General features: G+C 44.2%; 1 protein-coding gene across 1 annotated transcript in view; it reads right to left on the bottom strand.

The window, feature by feature from the left end:
• Positions 1-10276, bottom strand: part of BCAP31 (B cell receptor associated protein 31) — a 64963-nt gene extending 54687 nt beyond the window's left edge. Inside the window, exons 1-3 of the mRNA XM_087710862.1 lie at positions 10128-10276; positions 4654-4803; positions 2363-2463 (exon numbers count right to left, since the gene is read on the bottom strand). Of these exons, the coding sequence (XP_087566988.1) occupies positions 2363-2463; positions 4654-4748 (196 nt within the window). The 5' untranslated portion in view covers positions 4749-4803; positions 10128-10276. The remainder of the gene's footprint in view (positions 1-2362; positions 2464-4653; positions 4804-10127) is intronic.
• Positions 10277-17175: the final 6899 nt, after the last annotated feature.

Below are 17175 nucleotides of genomic sequence, written 5' to 3'. Positions count from 1 at the left end.
TGGTCCGATCCTTTTGGCCTTTCAAAAGGGTATAAACACTTGGGGCCCCGGACGCGTTTGTTTGTGTGTATGTGAGCTCACTACAAGAGGTGGCTGATGGGGAAGACGACCTCATCCCTGTGCCATCCATCTCTTAGCCCCCCCCCCTTTTTTTTGCAGTTTTAATATTTTAATTATTTTTTTTACTTGTCTTCTTATAATTTGTTAAGAGTTGCCTCATAGGGGAGATGGGCAGCATAAAAATATAATAAAAAAGTACTCATGTTTTTAAGGATTAGCTATCCATAACCAAAACTTAAGCAAACCTATATAAGTATCTTTGGTTTTACATTATTCAGTGGATATCAGCTATGTGCTGTCTGGTGCTCTGCAATTTCTGAATCTACCTTGTGTATCTTGGTACCTGTTGCGTGTGCTATTAAAATACAAACTGCAAAATCTTCAGCATTTTTTTCAGATGTCAGAGAAGTGCAATTGTTCAAGAGTTTCAGCTACTTCCTCTTCTTTGATATTGGAATAAAAATGGATTGCTTCTAGATTCTGCTTGTGTTTTTCCATACTTGTTTAGAAACTGCACAAATTATTTTATAAGATTTAAACTGTAAGATTTATATTATTTTGCTAGTAATTAATCAATTGAGAAGCAGCATTTTAACTTCACTTCCCAGACTGCCTGGTTCTAGTTCAGTGATCTTAATATGCATCCTTGATTTGGGGCCATTTTTCTACAGCTTTTCATATATCCAGTAGATCTTTGGCCTTTTCTTGCCCTTCCTCAGCCCATCTTTGCATAAATGGTCTCCTTTGATTGATGTAACATGTTTAAATAATTCTTTTGTCCTGCCCATTCAGTTGTTATCAATTCATTTGTGTTGTTTAGACAGACGTAATTTTTGGTCTTTTTCTCTGCAATTCAGTAGTTGGGCAAATTCTCCTCTGTTATCTATTGCTCTTTGTTTCTACAGCTGTTCCCAACTTATCATCCCATAGTCTACTTGCTTTTCACATCTGGCGTTATTTTTGTTTCATTGTTAAGGGTATCACACATTTCGCCCAGAAATCTTCTGTAGGAGAGCTCTTCAACAGCCACGCCATCTGCCTCTGTGATTGGAGCACAGAGGCCGCTGTTATTGCCTTGGATTCATTTGAAATCATTTTCTAATGTACCTGAGCACTGACTGTGATCCCCTTCTGCTAACATTGGCAGCTATTCCATTTCTTTTGTGTTTTTCTCATCCACAGCAGAAGATGCAAAAGTTTTACTGGTGTGAAGGCAGGTGGTCCAGGCCATTCATTTTACAGATGCCCAAAACTTTAATGTTCGGTCTTGACATTTCTGCTCTGCAAACATCAACTTGGCCTTGGTTCATGGATCTGACGTTCCATGTACCAACAGTACATGAAACTTTGGAGCATCAAACTTTCCTTTTGCTTCTGGATAGATCAGTAGTTTAGCATCTTTTCAATCCAGCACCAATATTAGTCATGATTGCCCTCTGCTCTTCCTCAGTAACCAATTGGAAACCTTCTATCCTGGCTTATCTTCCAGCATGTGTTGATTTATGACCATTGGCAGAAATCTGGGGCTAGATTTTTTTTTCCCCATTCCTTTTTGTATTTTCCATAAATACATGCCAGTTGCCAAGCCTGAATTTTGATCATGTGACCTTGGGGATGCTACAGAGGTGAGTTCCTACCAGTTCGCACCTATTCGGTAGAACCGGTTCGTCAAATCTACCGAACCGGTTAGAAGAGGTTCCACCAGTGGACCCAGAAAGCAGGCCACACCTACAGAAGAGGTTCCAAACATTTTTTGAAACCCACCACTGGTCCTCGGATATGATTATTCTACACTATCCTGCTCCTATTTATAAAACTCAGTGCCTCTGGGAAAGGTAAGGATGACTACTGCGTTTGTGGTGCAATCAGAACGTTGCGTGTGTTGAAGTTGTTTTAACGCAAACCAAAGGTGCCTTTTAATAAACAAGTTTACATCCTATTCTTATGCCTGCCAGTGCTGTGTGTGAGGTAATTTAAGGTGTTTCTGACAAGTGTCGTCGGCATCTTCATATCCGGTCACATGGACGGCAAGCCACTCCCATCCGGTCACATGGGCAGCAAGCCACTCCCACAAAGGAGGCCACACCCACAGAGTAGGTTCGAACAATTTTTGAAACCCACCACTGGGATGCTGCAATGACCACAAGTGGTCATAAGACACTTTTTTGATTGCCGCTGTAACTTTGGACAATCACTGAATTGTCATAAGGATTACCTGTATGCAAATAGCCACACCTTTATGAATAATTGATATGAATAATACCATCAGCAACACTAACCAATTGCACAGGCTTCTACTTACCAAGAAACAACAAAACAAGGATGATTATAAGTACGACAAAGAAAGTGTTTCCGTAAATCACAAGGAGATGCACCAAACGGGACTTGAAGATTTTCTGCCACCTGTAGAAAAATTTCCAACATTAAAAGGGGGGGAAATACACCCATCAGACTGCAATGCATGTTACATTATGGCTTAGCAAACGTTTTAGATATTGGCTGCTGCCTCCCAAATAACTTTTAAAAATGACTGAAAAGTCATGATTATGACAATTATATTGCCAAGGACAAAGGGGCACAGGAGGCAAAGGCATAAAATGAAACATCATGTGACCCATGCCTGGCAGATATGTTAATTCATCATTTCTGACTGTGGTTAAGCAGGACGTCGCATGCTTACCATTTGCAAAGTTCTGCCAGCTTCCCCATTGGCTTTGCTTGAAGATGGGCATGAAGCACCCAAACGGCCATCATGTAACCACAGAACACTATGGCCACCATGAATGCATGCCAACTGCCAAGCACCCAAATTGGGAAGTGACCATGGGAACATTGTGACAGCCGTAACAACTTCACGGGACAGTTGTCTCCTTTTTTTAGTGCAGTTATGACTTTGACCGGTCACTGAGTAAGTGGGTGGTAAGTGAGAACTACTTGCACTACTCATTATTTTAAACTTGCAAGCCACTCGTAGGGTTTTTTGGGGGGGTAAACAGTTAGTCCTCGACTTACAACTGGTGATTTAGTGACTGTTCAAAGTTACAATAGTTCCTGAAAAAAGTATCTACAGCCCAGATTTCCCAACCATGGGGAAGGTGGTTGAATTTCCAACCACCTCCCCATGGTCATGAGACCGTATTTTGGGTGCTGGGCAACCAGCCTGGATTTATGGCTGTTTGCAGCATGCTGTAGTCACATGACCACAATCTACAGTTTTGGTGGAAACTGGCTTGTATTTCTGGTTTCCATAAAAAAAAAAAAAAAACCCTCCCAGCAACAAGGGTTTGCTTAAGGAGGAGGGAGGAGCTGATGTTGCGACGATACGAGGTGCGATCTTGGAGCTCGATATCTCTGCCGCTGGACGGTCCTTTTGGACCTAAACCGTCCCGTAAAGATGGTGATAGAAGAGGGCACATCCTGCTGATCTCAGGGACATCGCAAAGTCCCTGATTGATCCAGGAGAACCTTTTTTTTCCGGCGACAGAGACGCAGCCATTGAAGCTGCTGAAGTTGGGACAGCTCCAGAACAGAAAGAAAGTGGGAGAGAAAGTGTGTCGAATTGGTGAGAAAAATTTTACTATTAGAGATCACCCCAAAAAACCAAAAGTTAAATTAAAATTGAAGACAGAAGAGAGTAAGTGGCGAGATTAAGCCAGAATTAAACTTAGTGTGTTATCTTTTAATTTTTTCTTTTTACAGAAGAGTTTGCTTAAGGCTTGCTGCAAAAAAAGATCATGAAATCAGGCACGATCATGTAATGGTCTACTTAACGACCATCATAGTTTACAATCATAATTGCAGGCTAATTATGGTCATAGTTAGAGGACTGCCTGAAAGCCTCAAAACCTGGTTATCACCTTTAAAGCCCTACATGGCCTAGGACCTGGATACCTCCGTGACCGCCTCCTGCCACATACCTCCCAGCGCCCGATAAGATCTCACAGGATGGGACTTCTCCGGGTGCCATCGACCACACAGTGTCGACTGGCGGCTCCTCGGGGGAGAGCCTTCTCTGTAGCTGCCCCGGCCCTATGGAATGATCTACCCCCTGAGATCTGGACCATCCCCCCTCTCTCGGCCTTCCGAAAGTCTACTAAGACCTGGCTGTTCCGGCAGGCCTGGGGCTGTTGATCCTTGATTGAGTTCCAGCCCCACTAAGAACTGAGTGCATGTTGTGTTCTTTTAACTTGCTTTGTCTTTGTATTTTAAATTTCTTAGTATTTTAAATTGTTTCTACATAAGCCGCCCAGAGTCCTTCGGGATTGGGCGGCATACAAATTCATTAAATCTTAAACTTAAACCTAAGTAGTTAATTAATACAAACTTGAGCAACTCTTTACGTTTAACACACAAGCATGTACAGGCCGATTATCCCAGCCTCCTTTGGATTATTGACATTGGTTAAAAATATATTCTGCTGCCTGCTTTCGGATCTTAATTACTCTCACTCATCATTCCAAGTTTCCGGAGTCACTCTCTTAGCAATCCTCTGGAAACCAAGCTGAGTTTTGACCTACATTTTTGCATTTCTCAGCAGCCGAAGCCATCAAGGTTTCAGGGACCCTTCCCACACTCACCCTCCTATCTCCTTACCTTGTTGCAGAGATAAAGGGGATGCAGAGGAGAAACACAAGGATAACTTCCGCATAGAGAAAAGTGGCCACAGCTGCCCACTGGAGACTCATCATTGAAATATGGGAAGGAGACGGCTCCAAGAAAAGCTGAGATTCACAGAACTTTTAGCTGAAAGGAAGGGAGGAGGGGAAAGGCTATTAGAATACAAAATGTACAAAGTGCATATACCACATTGCTGAGTTTCTGTCTGAGTGTTTTATCCTTGGGGTGGACAAGTTTCTGCCTTTGTGTATTCTTGAGTTTGAAGTGTGCACGTATGTTATGTTGGTTGAAGCTCCTCCTGAGGTGTATGCAGTACAATGCAGTGAGCCATGTGCAGATCTGTACATTGAGAAAACAAAACAACCACTTCATAAAGGCATGGCACAACATAGGAGAACAAACACATCAGGACTAGATTTAGAAGTCCATCTGCTTTTAAAAGACAGCAAAGTCTTCCGAAGACAGCAAAGTCCATATTTTGGACAGAGAGGATCGCTGGTTTGAAAAAGGGGTTAAAGAGGCCACCTTTGTCAAAATTGAACACCTGTGTCTCTCAACAGAGGGGGAGGGATCATTTATCTCCAATCTACAACACAATTCCAAGAAGCCTCCACACCAATTTGCACCACTCAGGTGACCCTGATGACACAGATAAACCTCCAGGTAACCTTAACAACTTGCTAAAAGAATGCAAATGACCAGCTGCCTTCAAGAAGTATAAATCCTTCCATTCCCCACCATCCAGTCAGAGCTGAAGAAGCTTCTTGGATGAGAAGTGAAATGTTTTCAAAGAAAAACCAGAAAGTTCAGTTGCCTCTTGAAAAAAAGCACCTTTGGGACAGTCCGATGACTGCTCAGATATTCCTCTGGGATCAAGGACAAAAGATGCAAATGCTGTTCCCAGTAATGGCCACCACCACACACACACACACACACACACACCTCCACACATACACCTGCTCTTTTCCTCTTCAGCAGGGAAGCTCTACAGGTATCACTGTGAAGACCAATGTCAGATCAAGTTCTGTCTGTAAATCACCTGTGACCACGTCTGCCTAACTCTCACCCGTGACCCGTCAAAACCGCGGTAGACAAAACCGCACTCGACGAAAGCGCGTACCTGACGTCATCAGCAGCGCGACAAAAAAATTAAAAATAAATTAAATTGAAATTAAAATAAAATTAAAGCAAGCCGATTCACATAAAGGTAAGGGTTAGGGTTAGGTTAAGGGTTAGGGTTAGGTTTAGCGTTAGGTTAAGGGTTAGCATTAGGTTTAGCGTTAGGTTAAGGGTTAGGTTTAGGGTTAGGTTTAGGGTTAGGTTTAGGGTTAGGTTTGGGGGGGTTAGGGTAAGGTTTTCGCTTTAATTTTAAATTTACCGCTCACAGCGTGATGTTTTCGTCGCGCTGTGATGACGTCACGTACGCGCTTTCGTCGAGCACGCTTTTGTCTACCGCGGTTTTGTGGTGGAACCACTCTCACCAGGTGGATTCAAATAAGATGCAGAGTGTTACACAGCTTCAGTGCTCCCACACCCCAGATACATTCCTGGCTGCTACTGATGAAATTAAGGAGTTTTAAAAAAAAACTCCCAGATGCTGCTAAACTACAACTCCCAGCAACCCCTGTAAGCGCTACCAATGGAAAGGAATCCTGGGAGATATAGTTCAGCACTCTAGGAGAACTGGTTTGCCGTTCTTAATTACAATAAGTTCTCTGCCTTTTTCCTACGGGTTTAAAAATAATTTAGTTCTTAAGCTATTAAGAATTAAAACAATACCAATTTAAGTGATAAAAGAGGTTAATAGAATGCATGCCAAACAAGTTATGAACTCAAAATAAAAAATAAACCCCCAGGAAAAAGAAATCTTGTGCCATAATGAAAAGTAACCGAGGAGGAAGAGAAATAATTTCTTTTGATCCAAGGGAGAATTGTACACATAGCCTCCTTAAGGAGTAACGGTACTTGGCAACCAGTCGGCATTTGCGGTCGTTTGAATCATCCCACATTTATGATATTTTTGCCAAAAACTTCAGGGTTGCATCAAAAATGCCCCATAATGGTTTCCACAAAAAAGGTTATAAAATTGGATCTGATAACAAAATGATCCGCTTTACGACTCTTACTATTTGCGACTAAAAGGGGTAGGCTCCACTACAGTACATAAGTTGGAGACTACTTGAATAGGGTAAGAGTAAGATTTGTGCTTTTAAATTGCTGCTATCCTTCAAGAATTAGGAAAGCAAAAACAGTGCCACTTCTCAGGTGGCAAGAATATTTTTCCCACAGTCAAGAATGCAAGATTGAATACGAAGCGGTTACCCCAAGCTTTGTGGCTTGACGCAGGCATAAATCATCAACCGCGTACAATAAATGAGATAAATGAATGAAATGGCAAGTTTACTTGTATTTCACTAAAAGTAAAGTTTTAACCAGTCACTTCTTTTTCAAATAAAGGAAGGTATCCAGAAAGCTGGAAAATAAGGAGGCGGGGAGAGAAGAGGGGGAGAGAAAGAAGAGAGAATGTAGTTGCCAGAGCTAAAAGTGCTTTTTCAAAAGTTCCATTAAATTATCTTTTAAATGTAAACAAAGATAGGAAATCAGATAGGTACCAAGGAAGCTATCTGCAGAATTTTTGAACACTTGTATAATACAACAGAGTCCCAGAATGATCATCTTTTCTATTTGTGCCTAGTGCCTTGATGGCAAACTTATGGCACGCGTGCCACAGGTGGCACACACAGAGCCCTCTCTTCGGGCATGCCAGCCATTGCCCCAGCCCGACTCCATTGCACATGTGCATGCACCTCCCGCTGGCCAGCTGGTCTTCATGTCTATGTAGCACACGCACAGGGGCGCGCATGGGTGGGACATGAGTGTACATGAGCAGGGGTGTGCTCGCATTGCATTTTGGGGGCTCGCACAGGAGCCCTGCACCCTATTTTGTGCCTGGAAAGCCTCCTGCACCAACTTGGAAGCCAAAAATGGGCAGGGGAGTGCATGCACGGGGGGAGGGAGCAGGGGAGTATCGGGGGGGATCACACACACATGCCCGGGGTGCACATGGGGGTGTCATGCACGCATGCATGGGGGAAGGGCATGCAGGTGTCACGTGCACATTGCATTATGGGTGTGAGCTTCCAGCACGCAACGAAAAGAAGGTTATCCGTCACTGGCCTAGTGTGTTAGATTCTATGTTCCATGAGTTGAGCACCTTAGCAATGTGTGAATTACCCATAATCACAAATATTGAAACACAAAACACACTAAAGAAAAAGAAAGGAGAGGGGATTTCTCTCAGTGAGAGAACTACATTGTAAAAAATTCAATGCAGAATTAATTATACATCTGTCCCACTTTCTATTTGTGGAGTTAATAGAAATGTTCATCGTACATCTGAGGTCCCTTTCTTACTGACCTCATTAAAGAGAAAGCTATCCACACAAAAGTTGCAACTTTGCAAAAGGGAGATAGGATTATTTGCTATCTTCGTACAGGATTAATGATATTCCTTTTATTCATTCCATAGCTTGGTTTGAAATGAAAAATTATATGGCTGCTCTGGATTAATTAATTACCAAGTCATCTTATTTGGACTTCTGAGTTTGAAACACAAGTAGTCCTTGGCTTATAACCAGTCATTTAACAACCCTTCAAAATTATAAATCTGGAATAGGTGCTTTGTGGCCCATAAAGCACATCTGGCTGTTATATTACTGCCCCCCCCCCATATCACATTACTGTATTTCAAGGGGAGTGAAGGCCCAAGGGCCAGATCCAGCCTACGAGGGTGCTTAGATCTGGCCTGCAAGACCGCGCTGGAAACAGTGAAGGACCAGCCCGCGGTGCCTCTGCCAGAGAGCTCAGCAGGGTCACGTTCAGCCCTCTGCCAGAGTCCAGGGGGGACGGCTGGGGAGGCTGAAAATGGAGCCCGGAGGTCGCATGCTCCATTTTTCCAGGCAGAGGGGCACAGGAAGTTGTCGTGGCCGAAAATTGGAGCTCGGGAGCCCATTTTCGCTGGCAGAGCGCTTGGGCCACCACAGGCACCAACACGAGTGACGTCAAGCTGGCCGTACCCATCTGCCCACGCGCCTCCCGAGGTCAAACACAATCCTGATGCGGCCCTCAATAAAATTGAGTTTGACACCCGGCATCCATTTTCTGATCCTCATGCCACCCCAAGTAAACCAAGACCAAAGAGTTTGGGGTTTTTGGAGTTTGGGGAATAGGCCTCAGGGCAAAATGGATAATGAGGCATAAGATTTCATCCATTAGGTCCCTCCAAACCCAACCCCTTTGGACTGCAGCTCTTAAAAGGGCATGTCCATAAAACTTAAGCAACCTTTTCAAGTCCTAAGTTATGCTATCTCCAAGAGAGATCTGCAAATTGAGCAAGCAGAAAGGGAAGATTAAAAGAGCACATGACTGCCAGGGACAGTTGAAGCATTGCAAAACCTGAACAATTCCACTGAAACATTTGGTGTGTCCACAAGGGAGAAACAAAAGAGGAAGCCATTTAAACCAGCATTTATTCCAGGCTGGGAGGCATCCTGTCCCTTTCTCTGCACTGACCACCCTACTTTAAAAGAAAAGACCAGAAACTATTTTCCAATCGCTTTCTTTAAAAAGCTATTTCAGAGACCCTTTGGACAAGACAAATTCCACCTCTCACCCCCCCACCCCTCACCCCAGAAGGGAAACCAACTCTTAAAAGTGCACAAGTTATGTGCAGCTAGCCCAAACTTCCCCATATAAAGCCAGGCAAGCTGTATGCAAAAGCCCAAGAAGTTGGCATGTGAAATATCTATTTAATGCAATTCCCCTAAGGTTTTAATATTATGCCAGCGACGAGTTCGCTTTCGCAAGAGCCCCTTCCCCCGCCCCGCCCCATAGACTGACAGCCAGGAGAACAAGTCGGACTACTCCCACCTTTTCGGGATTCTCTTTGGAGATGGGAGGAGGTTGTAAAGCTGATGGACGGGCCTATGTCATGCCCTGCCCTGCCCATTCCTTCGCAAAGACGCCCCCGCTCCGGCTCCTCAACGCACCCCACGCCCGCCCACCCCTCTCTCCATATTAATGGCCCCTCTTGCAATATTCGTTGCATTAAAAAATTGCACCCGGGAAGGAAGGGGGAGAAAAAGGGAGACTATTTCCAGGGAGTGGAGAAAGCAGATTACAAGTAAAACCGAATTGCATTCGGGTGTCAAGATGGGAAGACGCCACAGAAAGGTGGGGATTTAGGGGAGCTTCGAATTACTCTTTGCAGGAGAGGCGCCCCCCATTCTTTCGAAATGCGGGGAAGAAAGAAGGCGCCAGGAGCCATTTAAAAACGGGAGCGCCTGCTTTTTAACATAATTTGGCTTTTCTTTCCCGAATAACCAGCTTCGCTCGCCGGTTCCTTTCCTCCCTTCCTTCCCCACCCCGGCGGGAGGAACCCCGGTACGTACCAGACTAGAGCCCCCCCAAAAGCAGCTCCGGCTGGACCGCAGGCAGAAATAGAGCACGCTCGAAACCCCGCCCCCTCCTGTCGTTTGGGCGTGGCCTGAGGGCGCCCTCTGCCCAATCGCGACGCAGGTTTTCTAAATGGAGGCGAAGGGTGGGCGGGGGGGAGGGTAAAGGCCGAAGTTGCTCCGTCAGGGTCGCAGGCGCGGCTGCGTGTCGCAGTTATCGACGTGTCTGTTTAAAAAAAAAAAAATAGGGGCGGGAGGAGAGGAGGGGACGCTTCGTAGGAAGTACGGGAGAGGGCGAAGGAAGTAGCTGCGCCACGAAATGCGTCGGACTACAGCTCCCATGACCTCTAGCGAGGGCGGCTCGTGGGAGTCCCGCCCTCGCGGGGGTTGGCGACGTTAAGACTTGTGGGCTTCAGCTGTGGCTGGAGAATTCTGGGAGTTGAAGTCCGCCAGTCTTAACGTTGCCAAGTTTGGGTGACCAAGTTTGGGTTTAGAGCAGCCTTGGCAACTTTAAGACTTGTGGACTTCAATTCCCAGAGTTCCTCAGCCAGCAAAGCTGGCTGAGGAACTCTGGGAGCTGAAGTCCACAGGTCTTAAAGTTACCAAGGTTGGAGATCACTGGTTTAGAGGAATTGCAAACGTGTGGAGGCTCTGGCGGCGGGGAGGCGGTGTTGCTTTGCTCTTGTTTTTTTTCCTCAAAAGGCTGCTGAGCGAATTGCTTATTTTCCTTTTCCAGACAAAATTATCCTTTTCTCATTTTTTTTTTTTTTTGTGAGTGCAGGCATTTTATTTTTATGGTCACGATATTGTACCAGTTTTGTGGATTGCAGCACATGCCAATGAGGCAGATGTCTCCCACCTACAGTATCTGGCCTTTCTCCTTTGTGATTCTTTTTTTTTTTTTAAATAAATGTTTTTTAATTTTAATTAAAACAAGTACAGCATCTTTCTTTACATCTGTAAAAAAATGTATCAATCGATTACAGACAAGCTTTGGTACATCTCCTCCACGGTCAACAAACATAACTCATATTAACTCAAGCATGATCATGTATCCATTTTCATTTGACTGTAATTATTATTTAAAGATATTAATAAAAGTAATAATCTTGAACAATACCTGCCCACACCAGTGGGAAAAGAAAAAATAAAAAAGAAAAGGCATAAAAAAGAAAAAAAAATAAAGCAAAAAAGGACAAAAACGACAAAGGACAAGGCAGGGGAGAAAAAACGAAACACAGGTATCTATCATAAAAAAGAAGTATATCAACTGGTTACAACATGCTTTGATTTTTTTTTAAAATTGGTTAGGATCCTCCTTCCTTGTCTTTTATTCATTGCTCCCCGTTTCCTTTCTTGGCTCCATTAAAAGTGCTGGTTAGGATTGCCAATTCAAAAGCGGCGTTCGGCTGCAGCTGAATAGAACAAACGAGGCACCCCGACTGGATTCACGCAGTGTGCAAATGCTTGGTTTTTGCTTCATGGCTTTTGCAGCAGCGCAAGGCGTGGAGCAAAAGCCATACGTCTCGTTTTACTTGGACGTTCTGAACTTCTGCATTTTTTTTTCTCTTCATCGCTAGAAAACCACCAGATTTGACACAAAACCTTGCTTTTCCCCCCCCCTGTTGTGCTCTTGACACACAGAGCAGCATCCAAGCTGGATCAGGAAGTAGATTAGGAAGAATTTATGATACAGCAGTATGTTGTTTTTTCCTGTCTCTGGTTCCTTTCCCCCTGTTCAGAACAAAAAGCCCGTTTGGCTCTTGAAAGGTGTTGCAGGAAATGACAACTTCAGACTTCTCAGGATACAGGAAAAGTTTATTTGGCAGCCAGGTTCAGAAAGCGAGCCCATGGCTTAGCATTGCAAGTTCTGAACCACCTTCATTATCGAAGCACGCGTTCTTATACATTCTCAAAAGCATTGCAACACGGAAATTTGGGAGTCCTCCTGGACCCACAGCTGACCTTAGAACATCATTTGTCGGCTGTGACCAGGGGGGCATTTGCCCAGGTTCGCCTGGTGCACCAATTGCATCCCTACCTGAACCGGGAGGCACTCGCAACAGTCACTCATGCCCTCGTGACCTCAAGACTGGACTACTGCAATGCGCTCTACATGGGGCAGCCCTTGAAGAGCATTCGGAGACTCCAGCTCGTCCAGAATGCAGCTGCGCAAGCGATTGTGGGTGCACCTCGGTACACCCACGTTACACCTATCCTCTGCGAGCTGCACTGGTTACCGATTGGTCTCCGGATACGCTTCAAGGTGCTAGTCGTCACTTATAAAGCCCTTCATGGTATTGGACCTGGGTACTTGAGAGACCGCCTGCTGCCAATTACCTCCCAAAGACCCATTAGATCACACAGATTAGGCCTCCTCCGAATTCCATCTACTAGCCAATGTCATCTGGCTACTACCCGGGGGAGGGCCTTCTCTGTGGCGGCTCCGGCCCTTTGGAACGAACTTCCCGCAGAGATTCGGACCCTCACCTCTCTCCAGGCCTTCCGAAAAGCCGTTAAAACCTGGCTGTGTCGGCAGGCCTGGAGTCGATGAGTTCCCTTCCCCTCTCGAATTGTGTGGCTGTTGGTTGTTTTAAATTCCCTGTACTTTTTGTTGTAGTTCTTGTGTTTCCCTTCCCCTCCTTTGTGCGCCGCCCTGAGTCCCACCGGGAGTAGGGCGGCATATAAATAAAATGAACCTTGAACCTTGAAATACTTAACACATTTCTTAGTGGTTACCGTGAGGAGAAAGCCTTATAAGGAGATGGGGACTTACTTCTTTTGTTTATGGAGTACGTGTCATTAACGAACTTTAATTGAACCTTGGACTTTTGACATAGGTTTTGACATAGAGACATCTTGTGGTTAGGCACTGGCTTCCTGTTTCTTTTTCAAGCTCCAACTCTGTCTATGTGGCTTTTAATATAGAAGTAAAGGGTCTCTAAGAGGCTGCCCAGTAGGTTTCACACTTAATGTCCAAATCTCACTTTACGTCTGCTTTAAAGGGACTAACAGTGGATCATTTCCGAAAATGAGGGCAGGAGAAATAAAAGTGGAATAAAATGGAACATTTTGGCACTAGTTTGCTTTCCAAGCTTGTTTCAATTGGTTCCACCACAAAACCGTGGAGGACAAAATCGCGGTCGACGAAAGCGCGCATTTGACGTCATCACAGCGCGACGAAAACATCGCGCTGTGATCGAAAAATGTAAAAATAAAGCGAAAACCTTACCCTAACCCCCCCAAACCTAACCCTAAACCTAACCCTTAACCTAAGCCTAAATCTAACCCTAAACCTAACCGTTAACCTAACGCTAAACCTAACGCTAACCCTTAACCTAACGCTAAACGTAACCCTAACGCTCTAAACCTAACCCTTAACCTACCCCTAACCCTAACCCTAACCCTTACCTTTATGTGAATCGGCTTGCTTTAATTTTATTTTTATTTCAATTTTTAATTTTTTTGTCGTGCTGTGATGACGTCAAATGCGCGCTTTCGTCGATCGCGCTTTTGTGGACCGCGGTTTTGACAGGTCACGGTTTAAATTTAGTTTCTCAACGTTTCCTTACCAGAAGCAGGATTTTCTTGTCCTATGCTCCTTGGCTTATAAAAAAATCCGAGCTACAAATGTTTTCTATTATTTCAAAATGGCACATTATTCATATATAGACCAATAACACTTCACATGTCTATTTCCATAATACAGATGGGTGGGGTGGGATTACTTAATTATGCTTGAGGTCTCAGTATGATGCTTACAAGTGTCTCCAGTGTTAAACAGATGCGATTCTTTTAAAGAGCCAAAGGATTTTCCTTTCTGAGAAGCAATTACAGTCTCCCCCTCCCCTTTCAAATTGGCACTGGAAGTTAAATTGTGCAGCTCTAATTTATTAATGTGTTTACTAGTAGAATGCTGACAAAGAGCCCAGGTTGCTCGAGGTTGCTCAATGAGAGAGACTTCAGGTTCCTATTTGCAGCAGATGGCAGCATTCAACATAGTAAGTTCAAAAGGAACAGAAACAGATTCACAACAATGCTTTCTTCAATGGGAGGCTGGGATGAGCTGTAGAAGCCAAGTCACCTGTTGAAGATCCTAATATTGGTAGGAACTATAAGTATCTTTGGGAAGGGATGAGCACTTCTGTTTCTAGTATATAACACATGGACAATAGTGCCTCATGCTCTGCCTTCCTTTTTCCATTGGCATCATAGCAACCAATTTTAAATATACAGTGGGAAAGCCCATATAACGTTCAAGGTTAGAACCAGGGAGACCTAGTTGTAGTCTATCCTCAACCACTGGGTGTTTGGGGCACTGATATTCTCTCAGCGTGCCCTACTGTAGGAAGTTTATCATCCAGCCGTCTCCCAGAAAAAATGAAATATCCTAGGAAATATTGAAAAGGCAGAATATTTCTCTGGATGTGAAAAGAAAGAAACAGGTTTTAAAAGACAGAATAGCTGCCTGTAGCTTCCTGCCCATCCCCACTTTGTCAATGGGCCCTTAAGAAGGCCAAGCTAGTCCCTTTACATAATAAAGACTTCTCCACTTCAGCTCCAGGGGGATGGGATTAAAGCATGATAATATTGGCCCTTTACTCAACTGACCACATGGCATCTGAGAACTCAACCAAACCTGGATTCAAAACACAGCCATGGCCCCATGGGAGTCTGACAACCAATCAGAATACATTTCTTACACAGGAACGGGGAAACAGAGAGGTGGGACTGAACAGGTTATAAAAAGCCTAGCAAGCCCCTCCCTCGGCCCTTCTCTTCTTCTTCACCAATATTGAAGCATGTGATCACCTTTTCTGCACAGGACTCAAGCCATGTGGTCCTGTCCACCAATAAACCATCTTTCCAAGCAGCCTCCATGTCTCCAGTGTCTTTTTCCCCACTTGGAGCTGAACCCAGAAGGACATTTCTTTCATCACTACCTTGCAGGGTTATCCCTGTAGAGAAAAGTGTAAAAAATAACTTTATGTACACTGCCTTCGGTTCTTGCAAGAAAGCTGGATTATACATCGAACAAGTAAAAACAGCTCCAGGAACTGCAGCTTGAGAGCAGCAGATACTCTCAGCATGCCACAGTTGCCATAGCCTGCACAATCACTTAGCTTTTAGACGATGCTGTATCAAATAGTATCAGGGTAACCAAGCTTGGCAATCATTCAATTTAGAAACACACCTGGAAAAAACCAAGTCATCTACGTATTCATAGATAATTAATCAGGCTGTGATTTCTTGGCAAACCTATGAGTCTTAGCTTCAAAACAATTATTTTGCCCTCTGGCTTTTGGTTATATAAGAATTCATGTGTATAATAGCCTAAGTATCGATACCGTTTGATGAAATACATTTGAATTATGAAATCTCTTTCTTGGAGTCAGAAAAATACCAGCAGCTATGTTCTAAATGATATACTAAAATACAGTATCAGGAATCACCACATACTTCGAAATTACAGATTTTTCTCCTTGTAGTGGGACGAATGAGATGGCTTCAGAGCAGTGCTGCTCATAAAGAGTTTTTGTGGGCTGTTATTTCTTCCTCAGATTCCACAGTGATGACGAAGTAGATTCCACTTTTAATCTCCTTTAATGTTTTGAACTCTCTAATTCATTTGGACTAATTATTCCTAAAGCTTTTGGAAGTTGCACCTTGCAAATAACTGAGTCAGCCACCAGCACTGAATTAACCAAAATAACCATTCCTCCCACACAAGTTTCCTTTTTGTGTATCCCTTCTTGCAGCTCTGATGAAGTCACACCTTCTGTGTGGTTGTTCGGACGATATTTGAGTCTCGGTTGTTGTAGGGACAAGAGTTTCTGCCTTCTGTTAGCTCTACATGGGCCCGATGTAGTAGCTGCATCTCTCCAATCTTGCAGAGTAGTAGTAGAGATAGGAATGGACACAACTACTAGCATTGCCACATCTTGGTCAGCATAGTGTCTCTAATGCAGTACTGTCGTGATTCAACGGTCGCTCCTGCAAGTAAATCGCCTTTATTCACAGATGCGTTTCATACAAATGACCACTAATGTGCTGGACCCAATGATACGGTATTATAATAAGGTGACCAGATTTTAACATTGGTAAAGAGGGACACCATTGAACTGGAGACATGGAGGCTGCTTGGAAAGATGGTTTATTGGTGGACAGGACCCCATGGCTTGAGTCCTGAGCAGAAAAGATTCTTGACTAAAAAGGTTATTGATTAAAAATTTTTAAAAAAGATTTTAAAAAATCCTATCCTTCAAATTGTCTTCTGATAACATTATGGACATGTTCACTAGTTTTCTAAGCAGAAGTAATGGCTTCTAGAAGTAATTTGCCAATTGTCTTCTTCTTCTTCTTGTCACCATCTCCCCCCCCTCCCAAATCACTACCCCAGCTTCCAATCTACCCTGTAATCCTGGGATTTTGCTCCTAATTATAACTACAATCATCTGATAACGTGGTTCTCCATTTCAGTTTATTATGGAGGGGAGCTTGGTGGGTGGGAAATCCCGATTCCAACCCTTACGGCACAATGGATCAGTGTTTCTCAACCTTGGCAACTTGAAGATGTCCGGACTTCAACTCCCAGAGTTCCCCAGCCAGCATTCGAACTCTGGGAGTTGAAGTCCGGACATCTTCAAGTTGCCAAGGTTGAGAAACACTGCAATGGATGATGCACAGCAATTCCAAAGCAAACTTATCCCTTTGCAAAACTACGACAGCGCATTGATTTCTTTGCAGGCGTGACGGCAGGAACCCATTTATAGCCAAGGCTTTGGAGAAGCGGGGTCCGAACCCGGACAGCAAGGATAGGGGAGCAACGTGACGTCACGGGACCCTTTCCGAAACTTGGCGGGTTTTGTTTTTTTTGCTTTCTCTCCGAACGCAGAAGTGTAGAAACCGCCTCTTTCCCGGCCACGCCCTCTACCGGCCACCTGTAGAAACGTCCTCCCTATCTCGTCCTCTCTATGGTCTGAGGGATGGCCGTTCTCCAGTCCCCTCCCACTCTTGTCACTGGGCGTTGGGCGGGGGGGGGGAC

The sequence above is a fragment of the Thamnophis sirtalis genome, unplaced genomic scaffold, assembly GCF_051295495.1.
Source record: "Thamnophis sirtalis isolate CommonGarterSnake01/CBP01778 unplaced genomic scaffold, rThaSir2_p1.2 scaffold_3, whole genome shotgun sequence".
Classification (NCBI taxonomy): Eukaryota; Metazoa; Chordata; class Lepidosauria; order Squamata; family Natricidae; genus Thamnophis; species Thamnophis sirtalis.
The sequence above is the reverse complement of the archived record's forward strand: the minus strand, read 5'-3'. Positions and strand labels throughout refer to the sequence as shown.